This window comes from Anopheles stephensi, unplaced genomic scaffold (assembly GCF_013141755.1).
Source record: "Anopheles stephensi strain Indian unplaced genomic scaffold, UCI_ANSTEP_V1.0 ucontig124, whole genome shotgun sequence".
Classification (NCBI taxonomy): Eukaryota; Metazoa; Arthropoda; class Insecta; order Diptera; family Culicidae; genus Anopheles; species Anopheles stephensi.
Window position 1 is genome coordinate 51021 of NW_023405041.1, and position 27695 is coordinate 78715.

At 46.4% G+C, this 27695-nt stretch overlaps 5 protein-coding genes across 11 annotated transcripts in view; 2 read left to right on the forward strand and 3 right to left on the reverse strand.

Annotated features, from left to right (window-relative positions):
* Positions 1–12474, forward strand: part of LOC118515265 — a 55679-nt gene extending 43205 nt beyond the window's left edge. For 2 of the 3 annotated variants that reach the window (XM_036061951.1, XM_036061952.1), the window contains 4 exons: positions 3372–5058; positions 8216–8392; positions 9387–9501; positions 9571–12474. In XM_036061951.1, coding sequence (XP_035917844.1) covers positions 4911–5058; positions 8216–8392; positions 9387–9501; positions 9571–9736 — 606 coding nt within the window. In that variant the 5' untranslated portion in view covers positions 3372–4910 and the 3' untranslated portion in view covers positions 9737–12474. The remainder of the gene's footprint in view (positions 1–3371; positions 5059–8215; positions 8393–9386; positions 9502–9570) is intronic. The other variant, XM_036061953.1, reaches the window with a different exon arrangement.
* Positions 12475–14537: 2063 nt separating this feature from the next.
* LOC118515266 (microprocessor complex subunit DGCR8-like) lies at positions 14538–17800 on the reverse strand. Of its 4 annotated transcripts, none has more exons than XM_036061957.1 (4): positions 17723–17800; positions 16827–17171; positions 16473–16762; positions 14538–16406 (listed from the first exon to the last, which is right to left on the reverse strand). In XM_036061957.1, exons 2-4 carry the CDS (start codon positions 17086–17088, stop codon positions 14970–14972), a joined length of 1989 nt encoding a protein of 662 aa, XP_035917850.1. In that variant the 5' UTR covers positions 17089–17171; positions 17723–17800; the 3' UTR covers positions 14538–14969. The 4 variants fall into 4 exon arrangements, with proteins under 4 accessions (XP_035917850.1, XP_035917849.1, XP_035917848.1 ...); XM_036061956.1 differs by having other exon boundaries at positions 17420–17772; XM_036061955.1 differs by having other exon boundaries at positions 17254–17772.
* A 968-nt stretch (positions 17801–18768) lies between these two features.
* On the forward strand, positions 18769–21334 carry LOC118515262 (cytochrome P450 4c21-like). The gene is made up of 5 exons (XM_036061947.1): positions 18769–19262; positions 19355–19610; positions 20010–20136; positions 20225–20422; positions 20497–21334. The coding sequence occupies exons 1-5, from the start codon at positions 18911–18913 to the stop codon at positions 21073–21075; spliced, it is 1512 nt and encodes a 503-aa protein (XP_035917840.1). The 5' UTR covers positions 18769–18910; the 3' UTR covers positions 21076–21334.
* Positions 21325–26094, reverse strand: LOC118515263 (general odorant-binding protein 84a-like). 2 transcript variants are annotated; one of them, XM_036061949.1, is made up of 4 exons: positions 25978–26094; positions 21833–22149; positions 21624–21753; positions 21325–21545 (listed from the first exon to the last, which is right to left on the reverse strand). In XM_036061949.1, exons 2-4 carry the CDS (start codon positions 22118–22120, stop codon positions 21457–21459), a joined length of 507 nt encoding a protein of 168 aa, XP_035917842.1. In that variant the 5' UTR covers positions 22121–22149; positions 25978–26094; the 3' UTR covers positions 21325–21456. The 2 variants fall into 2 exon arrangements, with proteins under 2 accessions (XP_035917842.1, XP_035917841.1); XM_036061948.1 differs by having other exon boundaries at positions 21405–21545; positions 25938–26086.
* An 834-nt stretch (positions 26095–26928) lies between these two features.
* LOC118515264 lies at positions 26929–27481 on the reverse strand. Its single transcript, XM_036061950.1, has 2 exons — positions 27371–27481; positions 26929–27292 (listed from the first exon to the last, which is right to left on the reverse strand). The coding sequence occupies exons 1-2, from the start codon at positions 27414–27416 to the stop codon at positions 27021–27023; spliced, it is 318 nt and encodes a 105-aa protein (XP_035917843.1). The 5' UTR covers positions 27417–27481; the 3' UTR covers positions 26929–27020.
* Positions 27482–27695: the final 214 nt, after the last annotated feature.

The window sequence follows — 27695 nt, forward strand, 5'->3', positions numbered from 1 at the left end:
TCGATATGCGATACCGAGAAAAAACCGGGAAGGTAATCAGTAGAGGAGCACCAAATACCGGCAAATAAATTCTTCCTCTTTAAAAGGTGCGCAAAGAAGATTGGAAAACAGATGAAAATTTGCATCTGAGGGGTCAGCATATCAGAAGACCTTCCAGGTCCACAGCAAGTGATCAGATAACAGCAACACGCTTGCTGCTATTTAAAATGTCATGATTTGGTAAAGTTTACGAACGAAACACTTATCGATCGCGCTCGATTCGTTTGACCTTGACTTGGGTTAGCTCTTGGAGCGCTTGGAGCAAATTTCCGTTCCGTTCCTGCTGCTACCGAAAGTTCTGCTCAGACAATACGGTGTTTATTTTATCAACCACCGGTAGTCACCAATCGAAGACCGTTGCTGTCTCGTTGGATTCCACGATATCCCAACCCCGGGCGTTCCCGGGCGTATGGACAAGAAATTAAAATTTCACCCACTGGTAGGTTCTTTGCCAGCCTCGGGGTCCACCAAAAACCATTCGAGAAGGTCCCCATCGAACCGTTGATAGACGATGGTTGGAGCGCCACCATTGGTGGTTGCCCACTGTCACCGGCAACGGTGGGAACCATATTTTGGACCGCCCGACAACGACGACGCTCGACGGAAATTAGATTAGCTTTTGCTCCAACCCTCAACGTGGGTTCTGTTGGATAGATCTGAAAGTTAGAACGAAGGTTGATTTCAATATAGATTAAATTTTGAGCTTGGCTATTTTATTGGTTCAACCGACCCGAGCGTTTGTGCCGAGGCGGTGGCGGTGATGGAAGTCAAGATTGAAGGAGTCACACACGAAACAAAAGTTGTGTGTGTGTGTGTGTGATGGTGTGATAGGAAGGAAGGTAGAAATTAACTTTTGTAACGCTCACACTCACCCACGGGAGCAAGGACATAGGTTTATGTCACTGACCATCGGGTTTTTCGGGATGGCAAAGTGTAAGATGTAGTAATATGATTAGAGAGAAAAAGGGAAAAGGGGATGAAAATTTCTGATCCCAACGATCGTTACGGTAGTCGACATCGACCATGTATGTGGATTAATACGAGCAGAGAAAGCGAGCAGCAAAAAGAGTGACAATAAAACCAAAACCCATATAATATCTTGCCCAAAAACTGGTCAAGCTGGGAATGTGTGTGTGTGGGAAAAAAGTGATTTAAGAGGCTATCAAATTCTGGACAGAAAAAAAGCAGGAAAACTCTGCTAAAACACACACACACACAGATACGACACGCCACACGAGAGCAGATTAAATCCTCTTGGAACAAAAATATTACTCCATTGGTAGCTCCATTGAGGCTGTGGCGCGTTATAAAATGATCGTACAAAAGTAGGGACACGCAGGAGAAGCAGGAGGCCAGACGGGGGGTAATTTCCGAGAAAATGGTTGAGGTGAGAGTGACCGTAAAAGATTTATTTTTTGGGGCCGAAGGCTTCCCGCCACTTTTACGACCGAAAGTGAGATTAAACAATGCATGTTCTTTAGCTTCTCTCTTTCTTTCTCTCTCTCTCTCTCTGGTCCATTGAATGCGTGTTGCTGAAGGTGCTATTAAGAAATGAAAGATACTGTGTTTGTGCAGCAGAAGTAGTAGTGATAGTATCAAGTACAAAAAAACGGACACAAAATTAACTTTTTTAAGAGTTTGCTTAACGCAGGGTTTACACAGCCAATCAGTCATCGTAAAGGGCCTGAATGTTTTCACCGAAATTCACACTGCCACCGTAAACCTGTAATTTGACATCCTGAATAGCATGACGAAGATTAAATCCGATAGGAAGGAGAAGAAGTCGAGAGAGGAATGAGAAGGAATCGAAATAGTAATGAGAGCATATTAATAGAGAATCGATAAAGAAACAAGGGAGAAATGAGAGAAAAAAGATAATCGAGAGAGAAATGAGAGACAAAAATGTAAAAAATAGGAGAAAAATGAGAGATAATGCAATTCAAATTGAGAGGGAATCGAGAGAAATACGAGGGAATCGAGAGAGAAATGTAAGAGAATCGAGAGAGAAATGATACAAAAATGAGTGATAATCGAGAGAGGGAAATGAAAGAGACCAGGAAGACAAAATGGAGCAAAAAATAATAATAAAAATGAGAAAATTTTGAAATAAATCAAAGCAGATTGAGAGAGAAACAAGTGAGAAATGAAAGAGAATCCAGAGAGAAATGAGAGAGAAATTAGAGACAATCTAGAGAGGATCGAGAGAGCAATTCGAGAGAGAATCAGGAGAGAATTATTTTTTTCATGTCGCGCTCATTTCTCTCTCTCAACTCTCTCTCGATTTTCTCTCATTTCATATCGCGCTCGTTTCTCTCAAGATTATTTTTAGAATTTCTCTCAATTCTAGCTCATTTCTATCTCGATTCTCTATCGATTCTCTTTCATTTCTTTCTCGAATCTCTTTCATATCGAGCTCATTTATTTCTAGATTCTCTCTACTATTTCTCTTATTTCTCTTTCGATTATCGTTCATTTCTCTTACTTTTTTCTCTCGATTATTTCTCATTTCTCGCTCATTTCTTTCTCAATTAAATTATCTCTTATTTCTCTCTCTCTCTCCCAATCTCTCTCTCGGCTGTTTCTACTTTGAGGAACTTTCTCTATAGATAGAATGAACAAAAACTTAATGAGCTTATTTTCTGAGACAAACAAATCCTTTTTTATTTGGAAAAATTCTCACTTTGAACAATAAAAAAAGGAATAACAACCCGAAACCGCCATAAATGCAAAAAAGCAACAAAAACACACACACAAGTGGTACAAGAGGACACGCAATTTACCACCACCAGTCACAGTCGGGGGGGATATTTCAATTGCCGGTTCATACAAACCTTCAACAACATTTTATTGCACAACAAGAAAAGGACTCCCTTCGGCCCCTCCAAAATGGAAATCGATCAATTTTCGTACAACAACCATTTACGGCTTCGATTTTCCTCCTTTCTCTTTTTTCCCTTTTACAGTGACAGAGAGAGAGAGAGAGACAGACAGTACAGGTTGTTGATCCGAAGCGGGTTCGTGCGTGTGAGACATGGTGTGCTGTTTTTCACGGCACTTTTCGCTTTTCCACTGAGGCCACCGACCGATCGTACCGATTGTTATCTCCGCCGGTTGTGTTTTTTTTTTGGTTCTCCCCGCGATTAATGCCGCACGTTTTAATGGCCATTTTTCCATTTCACCGAATCGGTCGGTCGGTTTTTGTACTTTGAAGTTGTCCTGCCCGGTTTTTTTGTTGTTGCTTTGCTTTGAACATTTAGTGGGGCTTTTCATTGGAGTTTTCCGCTGTTTTCATGGTGATGTTATTTCTTTACTTCTTCTCCTTCCTTTTCCAGACATTTTCCAACGGTGGAGTGTGGACCGCGAGTGTGGGACAGTAATAATTGAAACGAACGAATAATCATTCATCATCATCAGTGTGTTGGGCTCAGTCAGTCGGTGAGCACTTGGAGGCCATAAAAAAGCACCCCGACAGCATCGCACCGAAGAAGCCAAAAACGGGGGCGGCTCGTGTCTCGGGTGGTGGGCTCATAAAAATTGTGATGTGAACTCGAGCATTTGTATTCATGCGGGTTTGTGCGTGTCGGTGAGTGAACGGAGCCTACCCATCAAATCCAATTTTCACGATCAGTGCGCACGAAAGTGCGAAACCGCTGACATCCGTCGGACACGAGGACGACGCTGATGCTGATGGCCCGGTGTGAGCGGACTCGCTGCTAAAGGGAATTTGGGACGATGATCGCTGCAAGCAGCAGAACCGTCAACAGCACATCGTCACACTGTCCGGCCTGAACCGGGTACGTCCCGATACGTTGCAAAAGAGGGCTGGCAGCGAAACCCATCAAAAAAGGGAAACGACAATGTCCGGAAGCAAGGGGACAGCATTGAGGACACCGGGACGAAAGTGATTCTTTAGCCCGAGTCAGCCGAGCGCTGCAGCATCGGACCGATTTCCGGTGTGGAGCTGTGGCCCCCAAAAAGGAAATCCTGACCAGACACATCAGACATCAAGACAGGGCGGAAATAGCTGAAGGATTAGGCGAGCAGAAATAGCACAAGCCAGAACGAGTGTGCTCACTGGAGCAGAACAAACGCGGCTCACATGCCATCGCCACCGTCCCATGTCCCGTGTGAATCCTTGACCATGACCGAAGCCTACCGTGGTAGTAGTGGTGGTAGCTCGGCGACTACTCCCACCCTGAGCCTCCGCAGGGAAAACATGGGCAAAACATCAACTCCGTGAAACAAAGACAGCGACGACAAAGTAATAGCTTGTCCAACCAAAAAAAAAAAAAAAAGGGACAAGGAATCCATTGGAGGATTCCTTTGTGATCAACTTTCCGTTCCGAGCTTTAATTCCTTGTGGCCATTCCGAGGGGTTTTCTTTGAAATCCTTCGTCTTCCCATCACGAAGACATTTGGAGGAAGAAAGGAAAACTCGCTGTCCCTTCTGGGGAGTGGTCACAGTTTGAGCAGCGCAAGCAAGCAAGCAAGTTCCGCATCCGGAAACCCCTCGTCCCCTGGATGCCCTCCGTGGTCGAATATGCAAACATACCTTAATTAGAAAATATCATAAACCGTACCGCAAACGACGCATAAGCTCAGGCAACCGACCAAGCTACCTACCTTGCCAGTTTGGAAAAAGGGCTTTCTTCTTTCTCCTTTTTCGGTGCTGACTGGTGCTGGTGGTGAAAAGTAAACACTACCATAAAACATTAATTTTTTATGAGCTATCCACCGGTGTACGCGTGACTGGTGCTGGTGTTGGTGGTAGGAAGGAAGGTCGGTACGCGGATCCCTTGAGCGGGAAGTTTGTTGTCACTGGAGTTCTCGTGGGGTGTGTGAGAGAGAGAGAGAGAGTAAGGCACGGTTCGATGGTGACGCAACGAGGCACCCCGACACGTGGCAGACGAGTCAATATGGCGGCCATATTAAAACATATCAGCAGCGGCGGCAACGCCTTGGCGCAGGTACTCGTCCCCATCACACTGCTGCTGCTGACGATGATGCCGATTCAGATGGGTGAGTATCAGAGTATGGGGACCGGGATGTACAAGGGGAGTCATTTTATGCTTTCCAAGAAACAAGTGGTTGTGATGTAACGGAGGGGCGTCGTCTTCTCGGTGATGAGATTTCAGATAGAGAACTAGAACAACCGGTTGATGCTTTAAGGATCTGCCAGGTCTTATTGCACTATGAAAATAGTGCTTGAAGGGGAGAGATCGGTATTATGTTTAGATAATAACTTTAAAAGAAGAACTAAGAGTCAAAGGTGCTTCGTTAGGTCAACGCCTGAAGGAGTAATGTAATATATTGAGCAGGGCCAACTAGATTGCATCCACTCGCACACGTTGATGCTCCCTTTTAATTAAAACACACTGCACACAAGCACTAGCGATGGGAGCTGGGAAGAAACGGATGTTGTCTTTTCATCTTGACAACTCCATTTCCACCACTTTTCCACCCCATCCGTCTGAGCAGGAAGCTTCGGCAAGCTGTCGGAAGTGTACTGCTTGCTTGCTTGTAAATTATTTCTCACCAAACTCGATCGTTCGGAAAATTCATTTTCCACCTGGTGCACAGGAAAAAGTGTCATGCACCCCGGCCAAACAAAGGGCACCCCCTGTTGCCTCTTGTATTGCTAACCTAGAAAGAACATTTAATAAGACAGTTTGACATTTTTTTAATGGCTCTTTGTGGGAGATTTCACATCAAAGATTCACCCGGCAACAAAAGCAGGGTACAGTACAATGTTACTGTCCTCGTTCCTTCGTCGATTCTGTTGTTTAACCCGGTTCCTGGTTAGATGGATCAAATTTTACGTATTCCGTGCACAAATTTTACATTCCTGCACACAACACATCCCGGTTTGAATATTGCATGAGCCACCACAACGGTACTTTGTGTGTGTGTGTGTGTGTGTGTGTGTGTGTGTGTGTGTGAGAGTGTGTGGTTTGGAACAGAATTCGAAATTTATTGGCAATACTGGGTGGTGGCAAAAAGAAAGGAAGGAAAATCAATTGCAGCCAGGTAACGTAACGTAACGAGTGGATGTGGGCTCGACAAAAAAAACGGGAACGTACATGGGACGTGATTTACATTTCGGACGTGGCTATTTGGGGGCGTTTCTTTGCACTTTGTATGTTCGATTTTGATGACGCTCGGACATTGGTTTGGAAGTTTAGTTGAAGTGGACTTCAATAGAAAGAGGTGGTACAAGTCGTTAGAATGGATTTGAAGCGCCAAACGAAAAATTGATCAATTATGTGGAACATTTTTATGCTCAACTATGCAGAGATGGATAAGAATATTTAGCTTTAGAAATGAAACATAGCCTCGTCCATGAATAAGTCAAAATAACATTAAAGAAAACGTTGACAATAGCAAAGTAACGCTTGGTAACGCTTTTACGATGGTCAGATGGTTTTTTTTTCACTACGCGGAAGAACAAATATTCCAGTAATGCTTTTTCACATCCCATTTTTTTAAAATTAATGTAATTTTTCGAAATATTATCAGTGTTCCACTGTGCTCAAGGGTTTGTTCGAACAAGCAAACCGTCAAAACTTGCGTTACGAAGCGTTATCTTTAGCTCTCATTAGATGATTTGTTTCCACTTGTTCCGCTGTGCCTGATTGGAAAAAGTTACTCAGGGAGGTAAATATAATAGGACAATGCCTTTATTAAACAATCTGGAAATATAGTATAAAATAATAAATTCACTGTTTGACACTCAGCTAACAGCGTTACATTTCGCTATCAGTTATTGTTAGTTTTCAGTGGCTTCCGCTTGCTCATGAGCTTAGAAGTCAATACCTGTAGCTATAATTTCTCGAAACCACAAGCGAAACAAAAAAATCAAACCTCGATTTAACGCCTTGTAACGCATCATTTCCATCGATTCGTTTCAAGTCAATCCCTTGTGCACAACATTACAAAAAGGGTAGAAAATGCATTCCGTACCACCATTAATTTAAAGACACTTGTAAAAACAATGACCATTTGACAATTAAATTACCGCTGGCAGTTTGCGCCGCATTCGAAGAAGAAAACAAAATGGCACGACACCCGAACCCACAAAGCACAAACGACCGTGCGTCTCCATTGCAGTTTTTCGGTGCGGTTTCGGTTCGGGTTTCCCTTTTCACCGGTCCATAATTTATGAGCCCTTGGCTAACCATGCCAACCAACCAACCTGTGTGTGCTACCAGCTTTGCCACATGTTTGTGCAATGATGCAGTAAAATGTGTGCAATGCAATGGAATGTTTATCAGCACACAAAAAACCCGATTCTAGGAAGAGCACCGGGCAGTGGTCGACAGTAAGCAACAACAGGCTGATGGGACTGGGTTTCGTAGACCAGGGGCTTGCTTATTACGGGTGGTCCGCAGGTCACAAAAATACATAATTAATCAGCGACGGAAGGCACGGCGCCCTCCCCTTGCTAGCGCCCTCTAGCGAGGATCATATGGTACTATACCTGAGGATCGCCGAATTGAAACGCCAACGATCCAATCAGCTTCGGTTATCCGATGAATTCCATGTGTGCGTGTGCGTGTGTGTGTGCGTAGAGTAGGGCAAGCTAGGGATATCTTTTATTCATAAGCCAATTAACGTAAATCTTGAATTTGCATACCGCTCGCACGTTGTGCCGAATTTAATGTTTGTTTAAGATGGGGTCTTTTTTTCGCATTTGCGTACGTGGAAGAGGGATAACGAGCTGGGAGAGTTACAAGTAACACACAAAGCAAAAAAAAAAGAACGCCCAAATCTCTTCCCACCCTTAGCTTAGCTAGGTTGCCAAAAACGGAATTCGATTTCACCAAAATAAATAAAAAACCTCCCAGTATAATGACAGTGTAGGACTGTTTGTTTTGCAACCAAACTCCCAGGCGGAATAGGAACTCGGCGGGCTCTATGCTTCAGCAGCTCAACAACGGAAAGAAGAAAAAAAAGCTCACTCCCACTACCTTTTCTCCAGGGTGGGAAAATGGAGCGTGCGGATAATTTGATTTATGATCGCTTCTTTGCCAACAAAGCTGCTGGCAAAACACAACTTTTGTGCTGCGCCGGCTACAATTTCATTTACCTGCGTTTGAGCATTTTGTTAAATTGGTTCTTTCTGTTTTCATCCCTACTCTTTCTCTCTCTCTCTCTCTCTCTCTCTCTCTGTTCACAGTGTACGGTATTGATTGCTTTAAGTGCGTTTCAATGAACGGTGCCAATAAGGCGTGCGATGATCCGTTCCACAACAACTACTCGGCGGCCATCCTGGAGTCACCGTGCATGGGCGGACGGAAGGGCCGGGACGGGCTGTTTCCGGCCACATCGTGCATTAAAATTGCCGGCTATTATGGTGAGAAGCGATTATCGGGGGATATGTGTGTGTGTTATTGTTGAGCGCTTTGGATTGTTATTTTCATTTTTAGTGCGATTTAATTTGCTCCTCCACCGTACAATGTAGCTGTGGAAATGGTGTTGAATGTGCTGTTGAGAATGGGAGCGGCGCTGGGAATTTAAAGTGGAATCGTTCGAGTAGAAGTTGAAGATTTATTTTAGCGGTTTAGCTTAAACATTGAAAACGCTAATATTTCTATCTTTTAAGTATTTTTTGAATTTTTAAGACTTAAAGTGTGAGCATTAGAGTAAAACTGATCTTAACTTAGTTGTGTAAATTAATTATCAAAAAACAGAAAAGATAAAAAATCGTTCATTTTACGTGACAAAAACTACCTGCTCGACTATATCAAAATTTTCCTAACATTTAGGTAGCTTATCTATTTAAGCAATTGTAGCCAAAAAAAAAGCAGAAAACAATTAGGAGTCTGTCTTCCATGCACGGAAGCTCAATTACTCACACGCTACACGAACGAGCAACGATCAAAGCAGCCTCAGCTGTCAACACGTGGCAACGTTGTTGCAGCGCCGCCCGCTCAATAAGTTATGCCCCCGTACAGTATGCAATTTGCAGCACACATCGAATAACATCGAAAGCTTCAGCGCCGGCTAGCGGTGTGTGCAGTTTAGTGCGTCTGGTACGCATGTACACGCACTGGAAAACGCAACCGATGTACAGCGAAGAGGCTGGACCAACATTTCCATGGAAATTGCATTAATTGCAGCCGTATGTGTGAAATTTTTTGAACCATCGATGAAAACCTCGAGGTGCAAATAATTGCCTTGTTGCCTTGGGTGGAAAATGCATCGCACGTAAGGGTGGATTAATTAAGCAACGGTAGCGCTTATTAAAATCGATTTTACGTGAATTTGCTGGTAGAATTTGTCTCACTTTTTCGTACCCAAATTCAATTCCATTTGATGTGCTGTACCTTTTTTTCTACCACTTGCAGATGACACCGGCGAAACGATTACCGTTCGTGGATGCGCTCTGGACAGTGGTACGCTGACGACGGACACCGAAATCATTCGCATGTCCCACTGCGGACGGTTCTACTACGATGATAGGTAGGAGGGGGTAATCGATTCGCTCCAAACGACCTTATATTTCCACACCACTTTTCCCCGCCCAAATAGATACGTGCACGGATGTCTGCAGAGTTGCAACGATGCGGACGCGTGCAATGGTGCACCACCACCGAGAGGTTCGTCAATCCTGTGGCTTATCCTGCTGGCCGGCATTGCAGCAGCAGCAACACTTCAACCGTCCGCCCGGTGGCTGCCGATCGTGAACGGAAGCTAACAAAGTGACCGAAACAGGTAGAGCTGGGAATTGTCGTCGTCGTCGTCGTCGGTCTGTGTCTTATGAAGTCACAGATACATCGTAGTGTCACGGCAGAGTGTCACGTAGCAGTAGTAGTAGTGGTAGTAGAAATAGCTTGTGGTTGCGGATCAGCAGAAGTAAGCAATCTCTGACCAATACAGCAAACGAACGTACAGCATCAATCAAACAAGCCTACATTAAGCACGGAGTACACGGAGGAAGCATCAAACATTGTTTTCTATTTTTGTGTGTAACTGATTAGATTTTTTTGCTAGCATCGAACACAAATAACCGGAATTGCAGCGCAACAGATACAGATACTAATCGCAACATTATCGCACCTTATCAGAAGCTATCGATCGGCGGCGTTACTAATTATAAAGATTAAAGCTACTAAATTTGAGACAGAATCAAAAGTAAAAGTAAAAACAAAACACCGGCAAAACTAATAAGCATAATAGAAGGAGAGGAGGGGAGAAAACAAAGTAACAATTACTAGCATGTAAGAATTGCACAAATCAAAGCATAAATATGAAAATACACACACACACACAAAACACGATTCGATGTAAATTGTATAACAAAACCACACAAAAAAGGGCAGAACAACGGGTGATTCAATTTGTAAAACGAGAGTTTCGCGTAACGTCTTTAAAAAACAAACGGAAAAAACACAAGTGCAATGCAGCTAGAATTGAAATGAAGTTAAGAGAAGGGGGAGATAGTTAAGGAGATACAGTAGAACAACAGAAGTAACATATGTTATATTCCCTTCAATTCCGTCTTGTTGGGTGCAAAAAAAGGAAGAAGCAAAATCGTTAGTGTAACGGACATTGTATCCCGACAAGCTTCTCCAAACCCTAGCGCCAACCACCGCACAACTGGACCAAACAAAAACGGGGACAAGCAGTATTGCCTTTTGCTGGTACGTACGCCACCCAAATCCATGTTTATGACCGGCCTGTAATTTAAGATCGCATCTTGTTTGTCCTCTTACGCCGCCCCAAGAATCGCCTTGACGAGATTTGCCAACAAGAAGTATCGCAACGCTCAGGTTTTTGGGGGTAAGAAAAGAGAACTTATGTTTGGTTTCGGTTATAGTTCGGTTGTTCGGTAACGAGATGAGCGCACAGGATGGGACAGTAGTTTTCTGCTTGCTCATCAGTAATGCTCTTATTTATTGCACCGAGGCAAGTCACAGCCCTTGTGCCCTAAAGTACTGTCGCTAGTCGGGAGGCTTATGATAAGCAGTGTTGAGAGTGCTTGAGAACTCTTACACCACCCCCCCCCCCCCCTCACAACGTAGCTTACTGTCGCACAGATAGATATTGGGGAAAAGAAAGCTAGAGAAGCTAGTAAGGATACAATTACATATAACCGAACAACGTGTAGACGTGTATTAAACTGTCAGCCAACAGTACGCATCAGCTCATCCCCCTGCTGGACGGGTAGCAAGGCTGTAGTAGCGTTTGCTGAGCAACACACACAGAGCCATACAGAGTAGCGATGGTTTCAATTGGCCGGTTGCCGATCGCAACGTGCCCCACGAACCTTATACTTTCACCCCAAGCCCAATTTTGTAAAGCCCAAATGATCAAATATTTAACCAACCCACTACGATGTACTAGTACGATTCAAGCTCGACCAACGCACAGCAGCACAGCGCGACAAGGCGAATGGGAATAAAATTGTATTATAAGTGCCTCATGAGTAATGTTACTACAAAATCCACGTTTGCGACAAGTTTGTACAAATTATTAAACGTATCCATGTTGCACCACACACCGCTCAGCACACAGAAGTCGCTTTCGGGTGTCTACAACACACACACTTCCACGAACCCCCCCTAAACCAATCATGAACACACGTGGGTTTCCTCAAATCCAGGCCATGTTATTAAATGCAAGAAAATATAATTACCAAACAAAACAAATTATTATCTGACCAACTGTACATAAATGGTCAGCAAAACAATACAAATATACTTAAATGTGATATCAAGCAAGCAAAAAAAAAAAAACGATGGAGCAGCAATGCGACATTCAGGGCATATGGCATCATTGCATCAATGCACCGTTGCGAATTGCTACAACATGCTTCAGGGATGCTGTGAAATACAAAGCAACACAAACACTAATCCACTTAAGCTGGGATGTGGGGAAGGGCAAAATCCGCTGCTTACCGTGTAGTTGTATAATTAGAAGCTAGTGAGATAAATTATGCGCACCTACTCAATGCACTTCAGTAATTGTGACGGTATATCGCTAGCCATATAACCATCGATGGTGATCCATACAGCACACATCCGCGAACGGGTCGGGGATGAGATTTATAGTGACGAATGAAGGACGGCAAAGGCAGAAGCTATGGTTAGCAATTTAATTATTACTAGTAGCATTAACACGCATAAGAGTGTAAGAAGAGGTACGGAAGAGCCACAGCATTACATTACAGCAGCAGCAGGTACACTATGCCGAGCAGCACAAAGCAAAACCTGACCAAAACGGAAGCGTCCAGGAGCGTGAGGTTGGTCGAAAAAAACACTGTAGAGCACACTTAACATATGCCGACACCTATTCTTATCCGAGATATTACATGGGCCCAACAACAAAAAAAAAAAGAGAAGAAGATGCCGTGGGTAAGCCTACATCCACATTTCGGTGCAGGATACAGTTTGAAATGATGAATAAAAAAAAATACAAATGTTTCCTAACAAATGAGGAGTTTTGTTAGGCGAGACAGTGAAAGAAATTCCGATTGAGGAAGACATTCTGAAGATGTCAGTGAGAATAGCCAAAGCAAAGGCTGGGATCCAATCCAGTAGTGACGGGTTGACTTGCAGGCGTAATGGGGGCCACTAGGGACATCCTTAAAGGGTCCTCACCCAAAAGCCTCTTGCTCCAAGAGGCCTCGGCTACCAAAAAATCTTGTCTGCGAGGGACTTCATCGTATAAGATACATCAACGTGCTTTGTACCTTAATCGCCCCTCTATTTTATTCGTAAGGAACGGCCTGGCCGTATTGCTTAAAGCTAAATTATAAATATTAGTACAATTCACGATGGTTTGGAGACATTTCCTTCTCCAAACCGTGAAAGGGCACCTTATCCCGGGTGAGCTCGGTTGATCTGTTAATAATAATTCCGTCATCCAAATTCGAGGTTTTGTTGGTAGCGAGGGTCGGTATCGTGAGGGCTCATCTCATCTCGTTTATTTTTGAGATATGCCATCCGTCAGTATTCTTTGGGTCGAGATCCAGCGTTCTTCCATCCCTCTCGCTTGTCTGCGTTCATTGACCGTTGTAACACGGCATTTGCAACGGAGTAGTTTTTGGTCCTGGATCATCCTGAATATTCCGCCTACCAAGCCCCTCTAATATCGCACTCATTCATACATTCATTCATTCAATCAGTCATTCATCATCATACACACAAGCGAGATACAACACGTATAACAGACAATCAGTAGGAGTGGAAGGAAAGAAGGAAAGGTACTAAACTACAATACCATTCGCTCGGCAGAACTCAAAAATAGTCCTCAGGTAGGCATCATCCCCGCCTGCCCCCCAGCAGATCTCGAATTGGAACGTTGGGCGTTCTGCCGATGTCCCGAACTGCGTCCTATAAGGAGGATCGTGCTACCTCGTACTCCAGACAAGACCATAGAATATGATCTACGTCATGGTATTCGAGGCCGCAGCCACATGTTTTGGAGTCGGCCCGTCCTATACGCTGGAGATGCGCACCTAATGCGAAATGATTAGACCTAAGCCTGGACATCATTCGAATGAACGCACGATCTCCTGAAATGCTGCAAAACCAGGGCTTCAAGCTAACTTGGAGTGTGATCGAATATAAAAACCTCCCAAGCTCATCTGTGTCCCACATACTCTGCCACCGAGCCAGAGCAGTGAGATTGTGGGGCACGCATGTGCAATGGCCCCTATTAAGGTGAAAACTAGTCTAAGAACAGACACTATTACAGCGCCAACAACGGTACGCAGGGTTAACATACGCCATCGTGTCCAGCGATCTGTCGAGATATTCGGATGAAAATCTGCTTCAACGGTTGGACGATTGATCAGAATTCTTAGCCTGGAGTGCAGAACGATAAAGCTACCAAACCCTCGATTTAAGGCCGTGCAGTACGATTGGCCGTAAACCAGAGCCTCCAGAATTCACTCCAGAAGAGGCTTGGTTGAAAGAAGAGAATATCTTACTGCGAACGACAGTAGGGACAACGAATGACGCAGACTGAGGCATCCGATCCGATCTGCAAGAGGTACAGCTCCAACCAGGTCAATATCGGTTTTTGGTAACAGGAAAGAGCCTCAGAAGTCGTCCTGGTTAAGATTTTTAGAGGGGCGAACCTGGAGGAGCCGCTACAATGACGAGCTCTACGAGCTGTCGATGATGATCTCACCATCGTGCAGCGCATTAGACTCGCCAGGCTCCGGTGGGCTGGTCACGGCATGAGAATGACACCGGACGACCCAGCCCACACGGACAGAGGAGGCGTGGTAGGCCCAAATTGAGATGAAGTGATGGCGTTGATGGCGTCCGCCAGAACAGCCGGGATAACAGATTGGCAGACGACGGCGCTAAACCGTGAGCGGTATCGAGGATTGTTGCAGCAGGCCAAGACAGCAAAGTGGTTGTAGCGCCTGATAAGTAAGTAAGTAAGAGCAGTACAAAGCTTTCGGACAAGAGTTCAGTTCAGTTCAGCTGACTTTCTTTCGGTGTGTTGAATTCGGCTCAAACACAAGCTATATAAACCAAGGATTTGATGGAATTGATGCAAAACACCTTATTATGGCTTACTTTCTTGGCAGATCAGTGATACCTGAATGTAACATGCTTGAACGCACATTTTAGGATTTCCCTTCACTTTTGGGCCGATAATTATGTACAATTTAGTCCTTTAGAATGCTGCTCAACATTTTTCCCCTGGCTTTGCTCTACAAGTATGAGTTGAGATAGGTGAGAGATCCGTACGGAGGACTAACGGACTAAACCAAACCAAGGAAGCCAGCAGTGGCAGGTTGCTGTGGTTGTCCTATGCGGGCGTCTAATGATGAAGCTAAGTGATGATTGCTTTGAGTGTTGTCAGGCTAGAAACGGCCTGCTCTCCGTAAGGCTAGTTTCTAGCTACGCTCAATATTCCCTCCCCAAACGTAGTCTCCAAACCCGACTGTGCTCTCATTACACCTATGCCTATAGATCGACGTTCTTCAGATTCGCCCCAGCCCCGGTCGGTAAGTCAATGTCCGACGGTGGCACAAACTTCCCGATCACGCGCACATTCCGCTGCCGTTCCTCCAGCTTCGACATTTCCTGCTTCAGCTTCTCCAGAATCGCATAGTTCGGCTGGTTGATGGCCGCCTTGCTCTGCAGCACGGTAATCTCTTGCTCTTCCTGCTTTTTCTCCTTGTACGACTTCACCGACCGATTGCCGTACAGTCGCAGCAGCGAGCCCCAGGTCTTGATGTGCGGATGCAGTATCTGCAGGATGGCTTGCGAGGCGCGCTGCTTGCCGTCGCGCTTGTTCTTGCACGCGACCGTCGCCACATGCTTGCCCACCGTCATGGTAAACTCGTTCTTGCGGTGCTTCATCGTGTTCACTTCGTAGTTGATGTGCACTTCGCCCAGGCCAAAGTTGCGCTGCAAGCAGGTAAGCAGTATGGCGTGTGGCGATGGTTCCGTTGTTTTGGCGCAGAACTCTGCCACGCGAGGGTCTTCGATTTTGATCTCATCGAACACGGACAGTTCGCGCAGATCGGACGATTGCTGCTGCGAGCCGCTTGCACCGTTCGCGGCACTCTTCCCATCCTTGCCCGTTATCTTGTCCTTCATGTCGGGGATGAGAATTTCGAGCGTTTCTCGGGCAGCTTCGCTCTTCGCTTGCTTTTTGCTCGTTCCGTAGCCCGTGCCGTACTTCAGGTCGTTTATCGTAACGGTCGCCGAGTAGGGTGTGGCCGCATTTTCCAGCTCCTTAAACTCGTACGTCGGTTGCTTGCGCAGGGCGTGCTGGACGTACTCGTGCAGGATGCAAACGTAGCTCTTGCCGTTCGGGTTCATGATCCATTCCTTCTTCGGCCGGGCGTGTGGGTTGCCCTGTTCGTCCTCGATGTTCAGCATCGGGAAGGTGATCAGCTTCGTTCCGTCGGGCAGTGTGGGACGCTGCAAGTTCTTGATGTGCTTTCGATGTTTGGTGAACTTTCTTCGCGCTGCCCACGATTTGAAGCGCAGCACGCGTATCGTTTTAAAGCGGAACAGCTTCTTGCAGTAATCCATCACCGCGTCCGGTGTGAGGGATTGAGCTTTCAGATTTTCCGTTACCGTTTCAATCTTGGCGCTCACCTTCAGTGGGAGCAGCTTGGCGTTTGCTTGCGCTTCGGCGGTTGTCGTTGCGCCCGCAATCATTTTGCTTAGCTGGGCGTTGTGCAGCTGACGCTCCGGTGCCGGTTCTGTCCCTTCTTTGGTGGTGGCATCTGCTTCGCTGGCCGCGTCATTCGTTGCTTCCCCGTTCACGGTTCCATTTTCAGCGGATGCGGCGGATGCTTCGGCGAGTTCCTTTTTGAGTTCCTCCTCCTTCTCGAGTGCTTTGCGATAGTTGAGGCAGGGTATAGCACTTAGAGGTATTTCGTGTTTCTACAAAGGTAGTAACGTTAGACGCCTTGATTCGAGAAATCTGTGGATCGCATTTTGACTACTTACTCTCACACTGCCCGGTCCAAGAAAGTAAGGCCTGGACGCGGTACAAACGCGTGATACTTTGTGCAGGTACAGAGGCATCCCGCTCGTGTGTGTTGCCTGAACCCACCCTTCCGGAAGCACTTCGAAGTGGTTGCGGCCCTTCTCTTCCAGCACCTGTTTGAAGCGTTCTTCGTAGGGCTGCTTCTTGGCGGTGTTTCTCAGCTCCTCCGGCAATCCTTCATCGAGCATCGATTCAATATCGTCGTAGTTGACGTCCGATCCTTCCGAGCTACCATCATCGATTTCTCCACCTGCAATATTGAATAGAGGAATAAAAATTTGTTCATGGTTCCTCATTCCGAGACCAATTCTTACCACCCGCGTCCGAGTCTTCATCTGAGTTATCGCCCTGCACTTCATCCAATACGTCAAACTCCCTCAGGTTATTTACCGGACCGGTCTCCTTCGCGGAAGCTTCGGTTGTGCTGTCTTCATCGCTTTCAATTGCTTGCCCGCTTGCTGCATTGGTATCGATTTTTCTACGCTTTGCCATAGGACACCCGGACGGTACGTTCAACCCGTCGCCTCTCGGTTCATCCGTCTCACTGCCGGAAGGTGCGCTTCCGGTTGCATCCATTGCAGGTCGGGCACGGCACAGCAGTAAACGCAATCACGTGTTTCCCTTGTCCCCCACACGATACAAGAACTGGCTCGCGACCGCTAATACAGTAATAATTATAGCAAAAGAAGAATACTGCTCAATGCACAAAACATCTAGATATACGCATACTCGACGCTTTACATTTTCTACCAGGCCACCCAATGAGGAACGAAATCAATTTCTTGTTTCTATGCGGCGTGAATTGTAACAAAACGGTGCATCAAAATTGAGAATCGCTCCCATCGGTCGGTGGTAGAAAATTAGAAATTGCAAACTAGCAGCAACACACAAAACCGAACACACACACACTCGGGAGACTGGTAAAACAGAGTGGCGAATGACGAAATTCCGGGTCGTACGATCGATTTCCAAAACCCACTGCTCCCGGCCGCATCACCGGGAAGGGCAAGGCTGGGTTTCTGCCCGTGGGCAACACCTCGCCTAGTATGCTGTTATTTCTTGATGCAGAAATCAGAAATCGGCTTGGCGTTCTTGAAGCACACAATTCCAACGCAAGAACGTCAAGCGGTTTAGCTTCCTGCAATCGAAAAATGTACGGGGCGGAGAAATGGTTGGCTGCAAAGCAAGAAAAATACGGGAAAAACTGTACACAACGCTGGGGCACACAATTTTCACGAGGCGTTTGTTTACACTTTTCTTTTTCCGTGCCGTTCACGCGCTGCCAAAGATGGCAGCGTTGCTGTCAAAGTTGGTGGTTGCGTATATAGCACACGGTTGAAAAGTTGTGTTGCACATCCGGGCGGAAAACTACCTTTCGGAAGATAAAGCGATTATTTATTGTTGTTCAAATAATATAACAAATTAAGTGATGAGTTTGTTTGTTTAAATTTAAAGTCAGTTTTGGAAATATGTGAAGGATGTTGGATGTGAAGGTTATGGAAAATGGTACGAAAGGCCAGACCGCGTTGAGCTTTTTTCATATAGGGAGCTTTAGGGAAGAGAGCTTTCAAGCGGGAGGTTGATGTGCATGCTAAAATATTTGTTAACCCTTCGCTGTTTATGAAAGTGGAAGGAAAATTTAAGGGATTTCATGTTGTAGTAGGATGTATTTTAAAGTTATTGGGAGGATTTGGTTCGCCATTTCTAATTTCCTTGGAAATGTTGTTTTCCTGTAGCTGAATAGTCAGTCCTTCGTAATAGCGAATGATCCGAAAACAGATCACATGCGGATGAAAACCAATCTTCGGCATATTAATACAAAATCTTAAAAATACTTTCAATTGGGTTTTGGATTCTGCATCTAATGGTCTCTGCTAAAAAAAATCAACCAACCACTACTAACTGAATGCGCCCGCCAGTGTCTCCGAGGGAGAAAAGCTATTGAATGCAATAATAAAAGCCAAATTAAACGACGCACCGGCGTAATTTCAACTCAAGCCGGACGATTAGTTCCCAGACAATGGCGAAACCCGTCGCGAAAATAATTGCATAAATTATGCTCACGTACGCATGTCTTTCCGTGGTCGTGCCCTTGCTCCCACAGAGCTCCCCGTGGCCCATCGCTCGCGCGGTTTGCACTAATTTTCGATCGGTATTGTACACGCACCGTTGGCCGTTGGCGGAAAACATCAACACACCCTTCTGCTTTTCTCCTTTCACCCTTTTTGCTGCACCCTTCGATGCTGAACACGGCACGGCGGGGGTTACTTTCGACCGGGTGGCCACCCACTAATAGCTGCACCAGCTCGTGATTAGGCCCGTGCGTTCGGTCGGTGCACGTGCATTACCTAGCGACAGTTGCATTTTTGTGTGCAGTGTAAACGGTCGTCCGAACGCGATGCTTCCCGGGCTCTTGGTACTGGCGGTGATCTTGTGCTCCGTAACACTGTCCTGGTACTGGAAGCAGCGGTTAAGGTGGGCCGATCGACTGCCGCGTGCCCGGCCCGTCCATCGGTGGTTAGGAAATTTGGGCGATTTTCTGGGTAAAAGCCCGGGTGAAGTGTTTCTGGTGCTGGATCAACATTTCCGGCAGCATGATCGTTTGTTTACGCTGCGCTTTGGATCACAGCTTGCGATCGGGATCAGCCATCCGGAGTTGGTGCAGACCGTGCTGACGCATCCCGACTGCCAGGCGAAACCGGATCTTTACAAGGTGGTACGGTTGCCGAACGGGCTGCTGGCGGCCAAATGTAAGCTGAAAGGATATCATTTTTTACTGTTTGGTTGGTAATCGTGCATGTGTGTGCTTGTGTGTGTGTGTTTGTGTCTCCCCGTTGTGTAGACGATGTGTGGAAAGCGCACCGGAAAACGCTCAACTCAACGTTCAACGCCCGCATACTGGAGAGCTTTGTGCCGATCTTCAACGACTGTACACAGCGGCTGGTGGGACGTTTAGATCGTTACGCACAAACAGGCGACCAGTGCAACATCCTGGAGTACATCTCGGCCTGTACGCTCGAGATGATAAGTCGAACCTCGCTCGGCGGGAAGGTTCTCGAGCGCGACGGAGCAGCCCAATTTATCGCCAATTTAGAGGTGTAAGTGTTCACAATCGATACTCGATTACGGGGGCCGATTATCAGACGTCCGTTTTGCGGACCCACGAAATGGAAATTGTGACGCCAATAATTGCACGTGTCAGCAGCGCGGTGGAAATTTCAAATGAACATTTGCGGTCGAGCTGACGGGAGTGGACGCGAAGCAATAATTATACGATTGATTCTGATTTCTGGTGCTATTAAACTGTTACATAATCCCCCGCCCGCTAAAGCACATGCTGTGGTCCGTGTGGGTGGATTATGATTTTAGCTAATTAGTTTTGCAATTAGAAGGTTGTGCGCCATGTTGTTGAATAATCGATCGCTGCTCCCTTTTTCCGTTTTATCCGCCGCAATCAGTGTGAAATAAAATTGAAAATTTCCGTTCTTCCAACACAGCGCACTCAAGACGATTGGGGTGCGAATTTTCAACATTTTCCTGCACATTGACTTCATCTACCAGTTGACCGAGCTGTATCGGAACGAAATGCGAGCAATCAACATTTGCCAGCAGTTTACGCGTAAGGTGGGAAATCGGCCGGAAGTGCTATTAAATCATTCCTGCGGTGGATGTTTGTACTGTTGATCACTCTTCTCGTTGCTAATCCGTACAGATAATCCAGGATAAAAGGAAAGAGATTGCACGTCTTTTCGACGGAACGAACAACCAGCCGGAACAGGACGCGGCTTCCCAGTACCGAAAGCCGCAGATTTTCATCGATCAACTCATGAAGATGCCACTCACCGATCCGTCTGCACGCCATTTTTCCGATGAGGAAATTTCGGACCACATCTACACGATGATCGTGGCGGTAGGTGTTAATCGTTGTGCAATTGCGCATTATGCTTTCCTTGCTAACGGACTACATGCTCTCCCGCTCCCCAGGGCAATGAAACATCTGCTACACAATTAGCACATACCTGTTTGCTGCTTGCGATGCATCCCGAAGTGCAGGCCAAAGCGTACGAAGAGGTTAGCGGGTTGGTCTTCTCACCCGATCAGGAGATCACGATCGAGCTGATGAAAGACCTGCACTACGTGGAGTGTGTACTGAAGGAGGCGATGCGTTTGATGCCGGTCGCACCGATCGTTGGACGGCAGAATTTGGCCGAGATTGTGCTGGACGGACACCGGATACCGAAGGGCAGCGTGTTTTTGTTCCACTTTTACGCACTGCATCGGCGCAAGGATGTGTGGGGACCGACGGCCGATGAGTTCGATCCGGGTCGCTTCCTTGGCGACGGTGGTGAACGGCACCCGTACTCGCATTTACCATTTAGCGGTGGTCCACGAGGATGCATTGGGTATCGGTACGCTATGATGAGTTTGAAGACGCTGCTGGCACAGATTTTGAGAAGCTACGAGCTAACGACGAACATTCGCTACGAGGACATCCGGTACCAGTATCAGATTTCGTTAAATCTTGCCTTTCCGCATGCGGTGCAGCTACGACGGCGGAATTGAACCGGGTACTAGCTGTAGTTGTTTATATTCTGTAGTGCTACGAACTGTCATTTGAGCGACAAACCGACTGACAGATGGGGCGTTAGCTGTAGCGTTATTATTAGCGTATGTGTAGTGGTGTGCAACGAGAGCCGCTTCACCATAGCAGGTATGAACTCTGGAAGTTAATAAAAGTATAATTTTCAGTTGCACCGTTTTCGGGAAAACATCGTCCGCGGACAGTAATAAAAGGCTTCAATCAAGTTCAAGTTCAGGATGCTTTAAAATGTGTGTGTGTACAGTTTATTGTGTGCTCCGTTAGCTGCTAGCGCTTATGTACACGTCTGTCACGGTAAGGTACGTATCGGCCGGTTTCGGGAATTCGGAATCACATCGGCAACTTTACTTATTATCCTTGCTCTTTCCATCCACCAGTGCCCGGGTCATGATGCAGCGCGTAAAGAGGTATGCCTTCTCGCAGCCGGATCCAGCTGCCGGTTGGGAGAGAGAAGCAAACAATGAAAACACCTTTTTTTTTTGTCCGAAATGGAAATGAGGCAAAAACCTACTCATCTCGTCCAGACACTCATCGACCGTTTCGCTGGAGGTGGCCCAATTCAGTGCGAGCGCCGTCTCCTTGTTAACCTTGTCGTCCTCCGTCAGTATGCCGAGTGTTTGCAAATAGCACCGGATAAAGCACTGCGGAAAATGGCAGATTGAAAATCGATTTTCTTTTCCCCGCACAAAACCCCCAACCGCTGCCGCCTGGCGCACTCACCAACGGTATCCGGTCGGTTTCGTCCGGGAAACTTCCGGTTTCGTTCAGCTCGGCCAGGTAGTCGGGCTGGATGACGAAGGTACGGTTGCACTGGGCCACCGCCTCCTGCATGGTGATTTCGGGCATCTTTTTGGCGGTGGCCGAATCGGCCAGCTGGGCACCTCGCTGTTCGGTGTTGTCGTTGTTCATCATGCTGCAACCGTGCACACCTTGCGGCATGGTGGCCACCTGCAGGGTGAGCAGCAGCAGCAACGCGTACAGAGGAACGGCCATGGTGCGTTGTTTCATTGCGAGCTGCTGTTGGAGGGTGCTACCGGCTACCAGAGAAAAGGGGAAACCAGGAACAAAAAGGTAACAACAAGCAACATAATGTTTTAGCACATTAATATGTGCTGGATATTGAAGGGAGCTTTGGGCGCTGTTTGGAATGTGTAACGTACGTAGTGGATGTGGAGGAAATGTTTCGAAGCATAAAAACAAGCACAACGAATGCAACGATTGCATGCTGCAAGAAGCACCGGCTGCAGCATGTGCAACATTTTCCTCCCAGCTGCTTGTTTTGTCACCAAAAAGTTGAGCAGAATGGTTTTTCCTCGTTCCCTGCTCGAGCATTTGAAATTAGCTGGAAGCTGGACGAGTTTTTCCAACTTTGGGAAGTGCTTTACAGGAATGTTTTTAGTCTATAAACCATTGCAGAAATGAGCATACGATGAGCAATCATGCCATTAGCATTGAAATGGAAGACATAGCCCAACCTCCCTCTAATCCATAGCATTCCCGGTAATGAACCTTCACTTTCATGTTGGTTGAAAAAGTGCATTATCACGAATGTAAATGCGCTGCACACCGCAGGAAAATGCTCGTTGATGCAGAAAGTGTTTGTTGTTGGCACACAATTGGCAAACACATGGCACCGCACGCCATGCACAGGCGATTCCGTGCAGAAGTCGTTACTCCTAGGCGGGGGAAGCTTTAAGATGGCTCACTCTTGAACCAGATCCCGGTGGTGTCGATAACGCGCACATCAAAGCGATTCCCGGATTGATTTTCACAATTTTTGTCTTTTGGCAATGGTGAGGAAAAACAAAACCGAAATCTTGTTGATTTTTTGTCTGTGGCGCGGTTACCAGGCTCGGAACGATTGGAAATTTAATATTTATCTGGGCCCCATGCTCTAGTGTTTTTCATCCGTATCCGCCGCGATTCGTTGCCGAGTTTCGGGTTCGGTACGGTGAACTCCCGAGCGAAAAATTATAATTTAACACGAACCGGAAGTGGAAACTGTGGAAGGAAAACAAAACCATTCCCGACCGGCGGGGGTTTCGGGAATTTGCATGCAAAATACCATAAAGCATAAAGAGCATTAGACGAAAACCCCACTCCGAGCCCGGCTCATCTCTTTTGCCCGCCGTGAGGGACAAAATATTTTCCCACTTTTCAACACTCCGGACTCCAGCGGCTAAAGATGCACTGAAAACAGTCCTCGGGTGTGTGTGTGCGTGTGGAAGTGTCTTTTTCTCTTTTGGAGGTTCTTTTTTCCGGGAAAAATACCGGAAAAAGGAAAAGCATCGCCGAACGGGCGGAGATGCCCATTTTCGGATGTTTGGAAAACAATCTCGTCGCCATGATTCGTTTCGTTTCGTTTTTTTTTTCTGTTCGTTCTTCCTTTTTTGGGGTTTCTTCAAGCCGGAAAAGTGTGATGAAAATGGAAACACGGGGCGTTGGTTGGTTTCAATTTCACGCGAACGTAGCCCCGCGAAGTTTTTCTCTCCCGGGGGGAGGAGGACCCGTCGTCTGCCGACAGCATAAATAAATGTGGCGTGCATGATTCATGCGATTTTCTCCACCCTCCGGGGGAGGAGCGGTAACTTACCGCCCTTCCTCCCACCACAAGTTGCAACCCGTACAATGGTTGTCGAACCGCTTCAAGAATCCGAGCTTTTCCAAACTTGTGTGTGTGTGTGCTCGAAGCTGAGGACCTGTCCGTTGTCTTGCCGGTGCGTGTACTTTCTGTGGGGAAGAGTTTTGTTCTGGCTTCGAACGGTTTAAAGTAAACAGTGGTAAAGCGTTCGTTCATTGTTTGCACTACCAGCGGCCGGAATGTCTCGAGCAAACCGCCGTTAAACGATCGGCCAATGGGTGAGATTTCGCTGGCAGAATGGAATGGAATGGGCAAAGATATTTGTCTTAGCGATGTTTGCAAAGGTAAAGCACATTCTGCTTCTGCCGTTTGGTTCGTGAGGTTTGTTTTAAAATGCCAGCTGCCAGGATCGAAGTTGAAGCTATTGAATGGAATTCGCTTTTGGGGAAGTTGTGAGTATGTCACTTCTGAACCGCATAGCCGTTTTATGGGATTTTAGTGCGAGTAACTACTAGCAAAACTGGGTTTAAAGGAGAGGGACAGTTAAAGTACCGATATTAACGATAGATTATGAGCTACTATTCGATCCGGATGGATAGACGTTTATAAGTAGACAAAAAAAAAACTATTCACTGCATACTTTCAGGCGTTCAGGCAACGAAACACTCATCTTGTTTATACCTGTATCGTGCAAGATTTCAAACACCCATGAATAACGATCACAGCAAATCGTGGCCTAAAAGTCACATAAGCGTCTGGTATCCCTTTTCTTTCCCTTCACATAGGACTCGTGTTCCACTCCACAAAAAGCGATTTAATTTTTTATTTCCTCATGCCCATAAACTTTTGGAGGCACTCGTTTCACTGTCTGCCTTGGGGAATTACACGCCCAATCAGCCGGCCCATTCGGAGCAATCGTTCAAGCTTATCGATCAAAACCGGGGCGTAGGAAGTTCGCTCGGAAATGGTGCATGTGTTGGTGCAAGCAACACGCATGAATAAAATCACCATCCGAATCAAGGAAAGGGCGCGCTTCTCGGGTCTCGCGCCCTCCCTCCCTCCCAAACAGCTAATCCCGTAATGTGTTCCAAGGATTATTTATGCTTCGGGCGAATCCGAAAACACTTTCCCAAAACAACCTTATCTTATCGTGAGCGGGCTTGCCACGTCTGCCGGCACATCACTACATGAGTAAGCACATGTAAATCACACTGAATCGGCAATCAATTATGCTGTAGGCCTGTGTTGGCTATGGGTGGGTTGCATTGTCGTGAAAAAAGGACTCAGACATGAATCCGTTCCTTCCCCCCCCCAAAGGACCGAGGCATCGTTTTGATAGTGGCGTACAAATTCCGCTAGATAGCGACACTGTGCTTGCCATGTCGTAGACATAGTACGCTCGCTAGCTTGGTTGGCAATAAGTTTAACTTAGCACACCCAGCTGGCTCGCACGACGGTTAACCGAACCAAAGGTCACCGTGGTAGCGGCGGCGAATGTGAACACATTTTTCTTGGTTAAGTTTCCGGAGAAAATTGACTGTAAGTGAGTTAAAAATATCAACGAACGAACGAACACGGTTTGATGAAAGTTTCGCAGAACGCCACGAACCGCTACCGCTTTGCGAGCGACACACGAGCAGAAGCAGTACATTTTTGCCGGGTGATACGGTGATTCCTCGCGCGGCGCTAAATGTCAAGAAGAAGTTTGGAGAATTTTGCATCATTTTCACACGCGCCTAAAAGTAGGCTAGTGTTAGCCGCGAGCCCGAAAGGCTTGTGAACCTTTGTCGCGGGGCGTGAGTTGAAATTGTTCCAACCCAGCCCAGGCAAAACTTTACTAATTCCATTTTCGTGCGAAAAGGTCTACCGAAAACTGGTGTGTGCCTTTCAGCGGGACCGGAGACTTAACACGTTCGATGCTGATACGGCCGTTTTGGTGGGAGGAAGGATTATAAATCGTTCTGTCGTACGCATGCAATGAAACGCTGCGTTTGCTTTTCACTTGCGCTGAGAAATGCACAAAAATTGCTGACAGCTACGGATGGGCGCACTTTTTTTTCGGGTTAGTCTGTGCAGAGTTAGAGGACACGAAACACGGTTCAAGAATTCGGTTCGCTTTGAAGCAATCACTGTCAGTGACAGAATTCCGTAACGCTATCACACTGTTGAGCTCGTGCTTCTTGGAACCCAGTGAGAGTGAATTTGGAGGAATTTTGCATCCAGCATCAGTATCACTTTTCTTACTGTCTATTTGGTTATCACACACGCACACGTACACACGAACCTTTGGAAAGTATCTTTAGTACCCGGTCTCACGTTGGACGTGTAATAAATCGAAACCCATGCTCGATGAACCATTTTATACACACACAGCATGATGCCGTCCAGCTAGAGGATGAAATGCCGGTTGACATTTCGCTTGACACGCTGACATGATGGACAATTTGATCGAATTATGATTGGACTATTTCCGGCAAGGTCAATTGGAGAAAATTTTCAACACAGCCGGCAGCCGGCCACTACACGGCTATTCTCGTTACAATTGTGCTCTCGTCTACTCTCATTGTTTGAATCTACCTACCCTTCACGGTGTGTATGTGTTTGTGGAAAAGTTGGAAAAATTATCATTCACTGCAATTGATGGCATTCAAAATGATTGCTTTTGTGTGTTTGGTGAAGGTTTTTCCGGGTGATTGAAGCTAGTGGAAGTGCGTTCGTGATGGTGAAATTAAGTGTTTACCTTCAATTTTTCACTTAGTGTATAAAGTTTTGGTGGATCTTTGCACACCACGCAAGCTTGCAGCAAAGCATTACACCGCCTGAGGGTGGAAAACGTTAAACAGGAAACGCATGCAAACTGTATTTAAAGCTCGCGGGTGGATCCAAAGAGCGGACGGTCGCGGTAATCAATTTTGCTGTCACATTAAACGCGCATGAACGCTCCGGATCGGGTAATGTATGGAGAATATGTGTGCATTTTAAACAGGCCCATTACGGCGAAATGGATCAAAGGACATGGTGTATGATGATAGTCGCCTCTCCACATGAAGGATGATGCTACTCGCCGGGTGGGCAAACCCTGGGAGCGTTAATTCTGCCGTTTGCCCCAACCGTTGGCATGATACTGAAATGAATATGTAACGTGAGTGGAGTCTAGCGTGTGTGTGTGACTAATTAATTTTGGAACTAATTTCTGTGATATCCAGTTCGCGTTAGACAGCTTACCGCAGTGTAATGGATTTTTGTGTAATATATTTGCATTTTACAGAGCTTCTCATCTACAGCGTCGTCGTTATGCGGTCGAAATTATTTTTCCTCTTGATCGGATCAGTTCTTGTTCTTGTTGTTTCGGCTGTTGATGCGGTTGGCGAGCCGCGTTCCCAGCTGGTTCGGGATACCTCCACCAATGTTCGACGGCATGGTAGCGTTCTCGGCACCGCCAACACCTTCGGCCGGGTTCGAGGGAACGGTCGTGTTCAGGTTGTTGCCCAGGTCTCCCGGGTTCGTCTGGTTGCCACCGACCGGCGCCTGGATCTCACCGATTTCCGGCGTCGTCATACCGCTGGGCAGCTGGTCCAGCTGGGGAGCGGCATGGATGGCTAAGGGGAGGAGCCACAGAGCACCAAAAAGACATTAATCTTCGTAATGAAGAAGTTAGACGAACGAAGGGCACTTACCGGCAATGACCAGAAGGATGGCAAAGGCAGCAACTTTGAAAGCCATTGTTAGGTTGTTGGGGTAGTTGTTTGAGGAGTTTGGCTCGTTTACTGATGTACAACAAGTACTGATGTGACTTTTCGTACCAATACGGTGGACTATTTATACTTGGTTTACGGAAAGCTAGGTGCCTACACGAATCCAATCATGTGGCTAGCGTCGGTGCGATATCTTATATGAATATTAATTATAGTTCCTCGTATCTGCTTTCAAGTCCATTAGCCTCGTTTGTTGGACTTCAATTTCGCTCTCGCTAATTGCTTTTCAATGTATTCTAAACAATAA